This window comes from Notechis scutatus, chromosome 2 (assembly GCF_049901735.1).
Source record: "Notechis scutatus isolate UNSWTSFEM ecotype Mainland chromosome 2, rNotScu1.2, whole genome shotgun sequence".
Lineage (NCBI taxonomy): Eukaryota > Metazoa > Chordata > Lepidosauria > Squamata > Elapidae > Notechis > Notechis scutatus.
The window spans coordinates 198,258,995-198,271,939 of NC_142010.1; the positions used below are offsets into that span (position 1 = coordinate 198,258,995).

General features: G+C 36.4%; 1 protein-coding gene across 4 annotated transcripts in view; it reads right to left on the reverse strand.

Moving 5' to 3' along the window:
• SMARCA2 (SWI/SNF related BAF chromatin remodeling complex subunit ATPase 2) overlaps nt 1-12,945 on the reverse strand; it is a 115,896-nt gene that overhangs the window by 8,762 nt on the left and 94,189 nt on the right. For all 4 annotated transcript variants that reach the window (XM_087957772.1, XM_026675650.2, XM_026675661.2 and 1 more), the window contains exon 29: nt 9,856-10,073. In XM_087957772.1, the coding sequence (XP_087813898.1) occupies nt 9,856-10,073 (218 nt within the window). The remainder of the gene's footprint in view (nt 1-9,855; nt 10,074-12,945) is intronic.

The window sequence follows — 12,945 nt, forward strand, 5'->3', positions numbered from 1 at the left end:
ATTCAGTATCAATTCAAAATTTAAAAGAAAACAAATTCAAATGAATATGAAGTGATTATAGCTTTGTAGAGATTAGTCCCATAACACTATCTCGATACAGGCAGTCCCCAATTTAACAGTTCATTTAGTGACTATTAGAAATTATAACGGCACTGAAAAAAGTGACTTATGACATTTTTCACACTTATGACTGCTGCAGCATCACCATGATCAAAATTCAGATGCTTGGCAATTGGTTCATATTATGACAGTTGCTGTGTCCCTAGGTCATGATATCCCTTTTTGTGACCTTCTGGCAAGCAAAATCAATGGGGGAAACGGATTGACCTAACAGCCATTTTACTAATTGAACAACTGCAGTGATTCACTGAACAACTGTGACAAGAAAGGTGGTAAAACGGGGGAAAACTCAACAAATGTCTCACTTAGCAACAGAACTTTTGAGCTCAATTGTTGTTGTTAAGTCAAGAACTACCTGTACCTCATCAACGACCGATTTTCAGGTTAAGTTACACTGATGTTGAATGATATGTTCAATATCGTTAATTGTGATCAATGCATCATTAACTTTCTAGGTTTCTACAGAACTGGCAATAAGCAAGTGTAGAAGCAAAATTCTGAAGCAAAGTATGAATCGATGCACATTTCTTATCTCCTAAGTTCAACAAAGGAATGGCTTCAACAAATGGCATCTCTGCCTGAGATTTGAGGATTCCCGAAACTATCTTTCTCTATTTTCTTAATACCTGTGTTTTCCTGAAAATAAGACCCTTTTTTTTTTGCCACCAAAAAAGGCACCAGGTCTTATTTTCAGTGGGGGATGTTGTCCACTGACTCACCTCACTTGCACGCATCACCCCTGAACTCTTTTTCACTGTCAGAGGCCTACAGGAACTTTTTCTGCAGCTGGCAAGGCTTTCCTGAAGGCCTCTGCAGCTGATAACAGAGCTCCAGATCGATCTGGAACTCTGTTATCGGTTGCTGAGGCCTTCAGGAAACCCTTGGTGGCTGCAGAAGAAATGGACCAGCAAGGTAAATGTTGGGCTGTGCAAGGCCCTTGAACCCTGGAGTGGGCGGGATCTTAATTAGGGCTTATTTGGGAATAGGGCTTGTATTGGGCACACATGTAAAAATCAAGCTAGGACTTACTTTTAGGGTAGGTTGTATTTTCCGGGAAACATGGTACATGCCAAGATGTGGAATAACTGTCCACACAGATATCCTCAGTCTGGAATTAAATGAATTCCTAAGCCAACCCATCAAAATCTATCAACATATGTCAACAATTAGGGAGCGTAATTGTCAGCATAGGATATCTAAATGCAGAGAATACACTGTGAATAATACTCAAAAAAAATCAACAAGCACCAACACTTAGAACCACCTGATTCTGCAACCTCTAGAAAAAAACTACATGGATCCAAGCTATTAAGATAGGAAAATTATTTTACTAAGTAACAACTTATTGTATGATCTGTCCTCATTAATGTAATTATGGTATTGCAAAGTTATTTGCCTCATAAGACAGATGAGCAATCATAACAAAATCAAATTATATACTATATGCATTTAAGAATTTTGGCTTAAGACTCTGTATTAACACAGGATTCATATTCTTGTAACCAGAATTTGAAAGGCAAAGTCAGACAGAGACCTGAATTTTACAATCAATGGATAATAGAACAGGAATCTTTTATATCTGAGTCTTATTCCTAGGAAAGGCATGCTTAACAAAGCATTAAATGCAGTGAAGCGTGAGGTGCAATCAGGCACCATTAATGCCAATGGACATCCCATAATAAAAAGGAATGCTTTGATGTATGGAATGTGACCTACTCATTGTGCTAAGTGGAATGAGAAAAAAGAAATGGGGAAAGGGTCGATCCCTATCTTGATGAAGTTGCTTTAGCCTGAAATTTAGTTTACACTGTTCAAAGATTAGAGAGCATTAGCTACCAAGGCAGTATTTTTGTTCAAAATGTTGTGACATTTGTCCTCTTTAAAGCACTTGTGAAAATGTATTTATGTGTATAAGTATCATATCCTCAGACATTAATGTTCACTGGGTAACTTTAGACTAGTCAGTCCACTTCCACCCAACCTGACTCTCAGATTGCTGTTGTGGGAATAAAAAGAGAAATAGCAATAGCCTTGTAAAATAAGTGGAGATCCACACAGAATGAGACAACTTGCCTCAACCTACTCGCCACAGCCAATTTGCCACAATCAACACAACTAACTCTCTGCGGCCAACTCACCATGGGACAATTTGCCATGGCCAAGATGCCATGGGACAACTCGCTGCAGGACAATTCAACAGTTCAACTTAATTATTTAAAAAAAAAATTTAAAAAATATTTTAATTTTCATCATTCACATTTTATTTTGTCTCTCTTTGGCATCCTTTCTTTAAGGGTTCTATTTGACTATTTCTTCGATATTAGTGTAACTTGTCCTGCGACAAGTTGGCCATGGCAAGTTGGTTGTGGCAAGTTGGCCGCAGCAAGTTGGCCGTGGCGAGATGACCATGGCGAATTGTCAAAGACTTTATGCATCATGTCTGAGCAACTGCTTGAAAGTGACAATTTATGGGATTTGCAAGGCTGAATAAGTTTTTCTGTGACATCTCAATCTTTATGCTTAAATTTTGTGTCCATTACACCTGAAAATTACTGGGCACTACGACAACTACTGTAAGCGGTCCCACCTAGCTCATGAACTTGAATATTCTAAATTTGAGCAGAATTATTGGCTGGCAAGTAGGCAATTTTACAAAGTTCCTAAACCACAATGAGATCATTTCCCTTTGAGAATTTGGGCTGTGTGTACATATTCTCTGCAAAGGAAGATTAAGACAAAAGCCAGTTATGTGGCTGTATTGCCTGAAAAACTCTTTTCCTATGTCTATGGAGATTCTCAGTCATCCAGATCATGTTTATTCAAAAGGCAACTGGACCATGTTTTTCCTTGAAGGCATTTTGTTTTTCATCCAAGAGGTCAGTTCAGAACTGAAGAAGCTTCTTGGATGAGAAGTGAAACATCTTCAAGGAAAAACTTAGTCCAGTTGCTTTTTGAAAAAGCACCTTTGGGTCTAACATTTTCTGCACATTATTATTATATACATCATAGGTATATAATGTACACATATTTCTCCATTACCAACCAACATACGTTTAAGACAGCTGCTCCTTATAAATTTATACATAAATACATTAGACAACCAAGGAGATTGTCTTACTATATGTTCCCATTTGCAGACCACAGGTGACAAACTTACAGCGTCATGTTGCCGTCACATGACGTTTCGTGATGTTTCTCCCCTTCACGGACTTGGGGTGGGCATCTGCGTGTGACACCCCTGTGCTAGAAATTTCGTCCATTTTTTAAAGCATACTTTATTTCAACCATAGATTACTTATCACATCCAACAGAATTTTAAACAAAATTCTGCCCAAGTACTTTCCTAGGGCACTTAACAAACAGTATTTCCATTTACTCTTCCTGACATTCCCTTTGCATAGAGGAACAAGCATTATTTCATTCATCAGGCATAGGTGAAATCTTCATGCACACATTAACAAGTTGTAAATCACTCCATAAGAAAACTATTTCCACATTTAATGTTTCTTCAGTTATACTAGCTACACCGGCAGCATTGCCATTTATGATAATCACATATTTATAATTGTCTTTTTAGAATTTTTTTCTTGAACACTAATATTTAAAGCATCTGCTTCATTTCTACACTTGAAATTTCTACCGTTCATATTATAAATCTCTAAAACAGTCTACCCACCTTTCCCTCAATTGTGTTTCATCGTTTTATGGTAATAAGATATGGAATGGTATATAAAATGAATATGATTTTTGAATTTGTGTCTGTACAAAGAGTTTTAACCCGGGATCAAGCAACTTTCAGAAAAGATGTTTTATGTTTCTATGTTCTACGTTTTGTTTGTCTGTGTATTGTTCTTGAAAAGCAACAAAATTTTAATTAGCAATAAATATAATTTGAATAGAATGAAAGGGAGAAATAAAGAGAAGTTGGGATAAGATATGAAGTTGAACAGACTACATAAATATATATATTATAATTTGGAACTATTCTGTATGTTCTATTGGTTTTTTCAGAAAAGATCTCTTATGTTATCATGCTTTGTGTATTGTTTTGTAAAAACTAATAAAATTTGTTTAGAAAAAAAATAAAAAAAATTGTGTTTCATCATTTTTATTTTTAATTCCATTCACTCTTCTGAGAAAGCTCCTTGTTTAACTCTCTTCACTCAGTTCCAAAACAATAGTTTTATTTCTTTTTTTAGTTTCTCTTAACTGTTCCTTGCTCTTTTCAACCATATTCTTACATTTTTCACAGCAGAGTCTTTTTTGTGTACTGTTTTCTTCATCTGCAGCCTATTTTCATTCTCTTCAGCACAAAACATGTATTTTATATTTTCCATTAGTATAATTCTAGAAGATTATTCTGTGGCTTTTGTAATAGATTTCTTTTCACTGTGTGGCAAGCAGATTTCACACCCTGTTTTTCTTGGCTCCATAACTTTATCAAAAAGTCACTGACCACTCAACCCAATACAGCACAACTAACACAAGTCCTAAAAAGAATTACACTGCTATACACATCAAGAATATCTCAGAAACTACCAACAGTGCTACAATCACATGGAATCAGCATAGCAAACAAGCCAACTAAAGCCCTTCAAAACACCCTAAGCAGACCAAAAGACCCAACAATCCAAGAAGAAAAAAACAGGAGTCATCTACAACAGGGGTCCCCAACCACCGGGCCGCGGACCGGTACCGGTCCGTGGATCACTTTGCACCAGGCCGCAAAGAAAATAAAAATAAAATAAAAATGGCGGCTTTCTTCGCCTTCGGTGAATGCCGCTGGGATCAGGGATCAAGGACACAAATGAAAGAAGGGGAGGGAGGAAGCAACCAAAGCCTGTCCTACTCTCTGGCTCAGTGGCTTCGGTTTCCTCCCGCCTCGTTCCTCTCTCAGTCGCTCTCTCGCTCCTCCACCAGCCCAGGAAGAAACTGCTTCAAAGAAGCTGGCAGGGTGTTTTTTCCTGTCCCAGTGCCAATCAATCCAGGTTCAATCCAGTGCTCCGTTCTGCCTGCCTGCCTGCCTTCGTTTGTTTCGGAGCAGCTTCGGCTGAGAATAATAACTATTCGCCTCTTTTACTCAGCCGAAGCTGCTCCGAAACAACCAGAAACGCAGGCAGACAGGCAGGCAGGCAGGCAGGAGCACTGGATTGAACCGTGGGCAGCGGGGTGGGGGTGAACGGGCGCTTCGGAAGAGCTGCGCCGACAGGAAAAGCCACCCTGCCGGCTTCTTTGAAGCAGTTTCTTCCTGGGCTGGTGGAGGAGCGAGAGAGCGACTGAGAGAGGAACGAGGCAGACACCTGAGGGATAAGGCTGAGGGAGGGAGGGAGACACCTGAGGGATGAGGCTGAGGGAGGCAGGGCCGAGAGGGGCTTCTCAGCCGTCCTGCAGGGACTTGTCCTGAGGCGCGGAGACAGCCGTGGGCTGCCACCGCCCAGCGCTCAGTTTTGAAGGCGCTCCTCAGCCCGGCGCAGTTCCTGAATCTGCAGCTGAAACCCTCCGTTTTAAATGTCCCAATAGAAGAGAATATCTGTCGCTCAGGGTTGCAATGAGGAGGCATTGGCGCTCCCTGAACTTGGTGGTTTTGCTGGCAGACGTTTTATTACCCGACTAGGTAACAACATCAGATGTTACCTAGTCAGGTAATGAAACGTCTGCAAGCAAACCACCAAACTCGGACTCGACTCCCCCTCCCCCGGTCCTTGAAAAAGTGTTTCTGCGTGAAACTGGTCCCTGGCACAAAAAAGGTTGGGGACCACTGATCTACAGCATACAATGTAAGGACTACAACAACCACTATGTAGGACAAATAGGCAGAAGAATGGCAGAATGCATCCACGAATACCAACTAGCAGTCAGACATGATGAAAACTCTTTAATTTCACAACATATAGACAGATTTAACCATAGTTTCAATTGGGAAAAATTGATCATCCTAGACCAAGCCAAGCGCAAAAATGTCAGGGAATTTCTAAAAACTTGGCAATCTAACAAATCAACCATCAATAGACACATAACAACATCTATATACCCTCTGCAAAAGAGACTATTACCCATCCCAAAAAGGAACAAAAAGACCCAAGCACCTCTCCACCAGCAACCAGCACCTAGATCAACATAGATTAACTCCAAGGTTAACATCAGACCAACAATCAAATAAACCATACCTCAATCAAGAAACTGGCAAAGAAGCAAACAGTAAACAGCTAGACCAAACCACCAACACTGACAGGGCAAACCACCAGAATATAAACTGACAGCAAACCGCATTCCTTACTAACACTGATGATGTTACCTAGTTTGGGTGATGAAACATCTTCAAGAAAACAAGCAAGCTCTGAGAGCACCAAGGACTCTTCGTTTTTCACATTTAAAACCTCTCATAAGAGTTAAGAGATTTCACTCACTCTCTAAATTTTACAGCATAATCAAATCCATCATGCTTCCTTATTTATTTTCATTCTTTTAAATCATGTATTTCAAACAAGAGTGTTTCTTAACCAGATATTCACTAATCATTCTCATTCACACTTGGACTTCTGAATGGTCGTAACTTTTTCTGTAATATCTTATCTTGTTCCTACCCATCCCTTTCATTTAAGTTAATCCAGAGAATTTTTCCTTTGGATTATTACACTTGTTCAAACGTTGAACAATTTTCCCTAAATTCATAATTGATTTTTCCACTGGAGCTTAACATGCAACTATCATTAACCTACAAATTACTAGTTTTGTATATAGGCACAACAACCTATATTACAACAATTTAAACTTTCTGATTTGCATTTTAGGTCCTCTATTCATAACTAAAACTCCAGTTATATTTCTCTCAATGAATTCATCTATTCCTCTTCATTGGTTCATATTATTTTTATTCATATATATTATATTGCTCCCTTTTAATTTTTCAAAGACGGACTGGAACATCACTGAGAGACTGCATGTTCTGAATTCTGCAATGCAGTTCTTAGGCAAACAACTTGTGTTATAATTCTAGCAAATATATATGTGTGTATGTGTGTGTGTGTGTGTGTGTGTATGTGTGTAATTTACATAAATTATTAAACTATGCATAAAATAGATACAAAATACATATATTATTTTGTTATTTATTGCCACATGCAGACTGACACAGATGGAAATCAGACAAAGCAAACTTGTAACTAAATAAATATGAAATGGTCACATGCCAAAAATATGCTGATTTTCCATCCCTGTTGATTCTCTTTAGGATTGCAGCTAAAATTGGTTTAATGATTTCACACTGAGTCATTCTTCAACTTGTGAAAACTTAGAGTTCAATGTACTGATTTATTATTTTATATTATGGAAAGTATTGATTATAATATCAGGCACCTTTAAACATTTATTCAAGTCATTTCACTAGTTTCATTTCCCATCCAGAATTATTGAAAAGTTTTGCCAAAAGCTTTCATTTAGAAACTTTACTCTGCTCTACAATACATTTGCAAGAATTAGCCCAGTTAGTAAAGTTTTGTTCTTACAAAAACTAGCAGAAATCCTCTGGAGATAGCGTACTAATTCAACACAACAAAATGTAAAATCCAAGAATATTCATTTCAAGAATATACATATATATATAAAACCTTTATAATATTATCTCAAAGGGAGATTTTTGGAGAATCTCAAATAAAAGCCAAGTTAAATAAATGCAGCTGGTTCACTCTGGAAAATACCTATACTAATAAGAATGTTTTAAATACATGGCATGATAATGCTTTGCATAAAATAAACTTTTACAATTTTTGTGTTTTGTGACATCACACACACATATAAAAACGTACAGTATGTTTCCTTGGGTTTAAATTAGGTTGTGATGTCCAACAGATCTGCACAGTCTTCAGTATAGTTTGTACAGCCTTAAACATAACCCAGAAATGCCTGCAACATGCTTTGCCACCAGAATAGACTTTATTTTTGATTTTTCTGAAAAAAATAATGTGAAAGGTTCAAAATCCACTGCATAAACCTACAGGCAAGAGTCATGTAGGTAAACAGAAGGTTTAGCAAATATGTCATTTAAAACACCGAACCATGCCATTATTTCTGCATTAGTTAGAAAGGGTTCTTACAGAAGTAAACTTGAACAAAATAAGAAGGGGGGGGGGAGGGAGAGACAGCCAGACAGAGACTGACTGGGGCTGCTGGCGCTCCTAATAAAGGGAACAATTAGGTAACCACAGAGGGTTTGTCATGTTTTGAAGCAGGGTCAGAACAATTGTAATGTATGTATGTAAAATAGCTGTGGACGATGCCCCCATTCCATGCTACTCCAAGATACCATTCAGTTGGCTAAAGTATTGCAGCAGTTTCTTCAGTTATGAGAGAATTCCTAAGTCAATGCTCAGAGGAAAATAATGCAATTCTATGCAAAGTATCATTCTTCAGTACTGAAGAACTATTTGCAGATATGCAATGATTACCGAAATGTACCAGCTCTTGAAGAATGGGAGAAGGGCCAATTCTTTTCCCAGCCAAGTGACAATGTTTCAGAATCTTCTGAACTAGCCCCACAATTAAAAGACTGAAAATATGTCTCTAAATAATTCTGAGATAATTTGTTTTTAAAAGTAAACAAACAAACTTTGTTAGGTGATCCCAAAATCACTGTAAAACATGTTGGACTAGTCTACTTTTCTTGAGTGGGGATAGAAATAAGTTTTATAATTCACTATTTGGACCAAGAATACACAACTGTTGACTCAAACTTGGTGGAAGGTTTATTGAAGGCCACATCCAAAAAGTCTATGAGGGGGAGTTAAGGGTGAAATGGTTGACCTGACTGCCTGCCTTGCAAAAATAAAGGAAAAAGCAAAGCATCATCCTTTTGTGTGAGTCTGATGGTGACATTTGGGCTACCTGTTTTGCACTTTTAAATTACATCCTTTTGTGTGAAGAAACCCAGAGCCCATGGATATCTTGCTAGTGTAAATAAATTGAGAAACAGACTATTGTGTTCAAGATACAGTAATATAACCCCAAAGGGCAATCCTTTTACTGTGTTCCTGGTTGCAGTTTTTAGTTTATTTATTTATTTGAACTCTGCTTACTTGCACAGTTTCCAATACAGAATAATCATCCCACTGGTGTTTCAAGAAACCTACTAAATCTACTGCTAGCTATGCAAAAATTTCAAGTTTTTCTTTATGAAGTCCCTAGAAGAAGTTTCAACGTTCACTTTCTGAAACACTATTATGAGACAGAGAAAATCTTATTCTTTTATGAAAAGTTTTTATGTGGATGAAATATGAAACTATTACTTAAGTAGTACAGCTTTTCTCTATAACTTTATATAGATGGCAGACTGCTTACTTTGATTGAAACAAACAAACTTTCTTCTCTATCTATCCATCCACAAGCATATATGCAACATGCACACCTGCACACACCTGCACACACGCACCTATTTATACTCTCATTTTAGGATAATACTACCAATATTTATCTTGAATTCATAAGCATAGATACAAGAATATACACAAAATGTTTGTCTTTCCAAATATGTTTGTGTGTGTGTCAGTTTATGCATGTGGGTTTTTTTGTGTCTCTTTCTCTCTGTGTATACACATAGATTTCAAATTTGATGAAAGTTTTATATGAAACAAATTTCTAGAATTCTATGCAAGGGCACATTAATGTCAAACTATGGCATGATGAAAAATGCAATTTGTTCCGAAGAAACTAAAGTGCTGATTAGGAAAAACAGTACCTTACCTGTCCTTATAGTTGATCACAGTATCAATTATGGCATTCATTTGTTTTGTAAGTTTAGGAGGATTGGGTGACAATTTTTCAGCTGGAGGCCTTCCTCTCCTCTTTTTTGCCTTGTCGCCATCTTCTTTGCCTGAATCCTTGTCCACATTTCTTCTCCTTTTACGTTTTTTAAGCCGAACCTCCTCTTCCATTTCTTCCAAGTTGCCGTCTTCAATTGCCTATTAATTAGGAAAACAGGAAAATATATATAGATATGTAAAGAGGCGTAAATATATATTAAATGAAGTCTAAACAAACTTTGTAAGGTTTATGAACTGAACAGTTTATACGTTCAAGTTAAACAAAAGAAATTTAGGGACCATCAACCATTTTTAGAAACACAGCAATACCATTGTTCATAAGTAGTCTGATTGTAGAAAGGAAGGTCAACCTCAAAAGGCATTTGTTGATGCAACCATATACACTCAATTAAGTAATGATCCATTGTATTCTTTAAAACAATTACACTCAGATATCATTTTTAAGGTATCTTTATACACAGAACAATTTTAACAAAGTAAAACAAAAATTCCTTCAAATATATTCACACATATTCCTCTTTTTGCAAACGAATTTATAAACAGAATTTCAAAAAATGTCTCAGTATTATACATCTAAAACAATGTGGTTTTCCTTAAGACAATGCCTACTCACAATGCAGAAGTAGCAAACAATGCATTGTTTGATATCTAAAGAATAGTAGTGTTATGGGATAAGGAAGAAACAACACAATTCAAACACATTCAGGCAACATATACTAGTTTAAAATTTACCTGCAAATATGAACCTTAAATCACAGCCAACAACACTATACAATGACAGAATGAAAAATGCTGCAAAACCAGATCTGATTTAAAAGAAATTGTTCACACTCTGAGAAATATATGTGACAATCAGAGAATCTGAACTTAAAAAATAAATAAATAGAAGAAAAAAAGCCAGAGATGTAAGTAGTTCTGTTTTACAAGCAGCTTAAAATTAACAATGTGTTGGAGAAAAAGAAAAGAAAAATACAATCCTGCTTTTTAAAAATAAATTACATCAACCTTTATGATGCTTTCTCAAATCATAAATGTTGACACTGTCCTCTCTGCTCCCCTTTAATACCTAAGATACATGCAAATGTGAATCAATCTTTTTCTGAAACAGCTCTAATCGTAAGGCAATTACCTTCATTTTTCCACAGCACCAAACATGGCTAATATTTATGATCATGTGAGTGTAACGATCAATATACAAAGAGTGATTACATCCCAGACACAATTCCTTTCTCTGGGTTATGTTGCTTGCAAAACATTTTGTGAATAAACCTGGTACATCAGACAAAACAGGCTGGCATGTTAAAAATGCCAGGGAGATTTCAGTCTGTTTCTTATTCATCCTTCGATGTGCAAATCCAACGAACAAACATGAACACAGAATCCTGAGGGAGAGACGCTAACCCAGGCCTTAATAATCAAAAGACAATTTCTACCATGCTTCCACAGCATTCAGCAAACCACTAGGAAGAAGCTTAAGACCTGATGAGTTAGGTGGGAGAAAAGAGAATATGAATATATCTATACACATATATACATGTATGTATATATCTGCACACACATTCATTAATATTCATTTGGCTAAAGCAGGACACTCACTACACATCACAGCAGCTCCCGAAGATTATGCAAAAGAAACTGTTCTGCAAATCTTGGAAGCTAGAAATTCTAATAATAAATACAGCATGCAGGGCTGTCAACAGTTAATGTTATCGCTTCTCCTTAAGCACTCATTTGTACACAGAAAAACACAGAGAACATCAGCTTTTGATGTGTTACACACCTACACATGCCTGCGATGTAGTTCTACTGAATCTTCAAGACGGCAATGAAAAAGGATATTTACCTTACCACTATCAGCAGGCCGGCTATCGGAAATCACAGTTAGTGGGGATAAAATTAACAAGCCAGCAAAGCAGCGAGCTGCTAGTCTCTTCATCAGCTGATCAGGAAAAAAAAGAGAGCTGGGGAAAGGCTATGTTTTCATATACAAGTAATTTTATTTTACTGAAAAGGCAACACTGAAAGGAATGTAGATTCTCAAATCTGCCGTTTCATTCTACTACCTACCACAAGGCCCAAAGCCTTCTCCCTTCAAGCCTCTTTAATATTGACAACTACTTATCATATTTTCCCATTATTATTCCAAGAATACAAATAAAAATTATTGCTCGGCAGACTAGTTACTGATTTCTGGAAGCATTTTAATTATAGTATCAATATTTTAAAAACCCAGATATATAAATGTATATATATTTTCAAAAAGCAAAAACAGTGAAGTCTGTATTTTAAGACTGTGCAGCACCCAAAGCTAGTTCATTATTCAAAGATAATGTTAATTTACTTGGATTGCTTTAAATACCAATTCCCTTCCCCCCCCACACTAATTTTTCTAATCTTTCTAGTTTAACATGCTTTTAGGAATGATTTTTTAAAAATGAAACAAATCAAATGATCTATTTTTTTTCTCTCTCTGCTCACAGATAAGCACACCATTGGTCTATTAATTTTCACATGCCGCACCTGCTTGAATCTGCCTCTTTTAATATTTTTTTTTTTTTGAAAAAATGATATTGCAATGAAAATTACAGATTTTCATAAATATATCAATTTTTGTGTATTTTATAATTTTGTGAATAGCAGACAAATGCTGCTAAATTATGAAACATGTTTTCTTTTAAAAATCCAACAATTTGAATAAAATATATTCTCTGTATTTTGTAAAAGATTTGTGAAAATTTATATATTAGTGTTCATCAAATTAAAATGCTGATATACCAAGTGTAGAATTTTAATCAGATGAGGTGGCACCCAATTTTAATTTGCGATTTGTATTAATTATGTGAACAGTCAATTTAAACCTTTTGAAACTGACAAAATGTAAATGAGCATATGTAGTCTTCTACATATGTGACACCATTTCATGTATTTCATAGTCTGCAAACCCTATATTTTATGAACCTCAGCAGAATCTACACTATTTTTCTGAAATAGATGCCATTGTACCTGATTA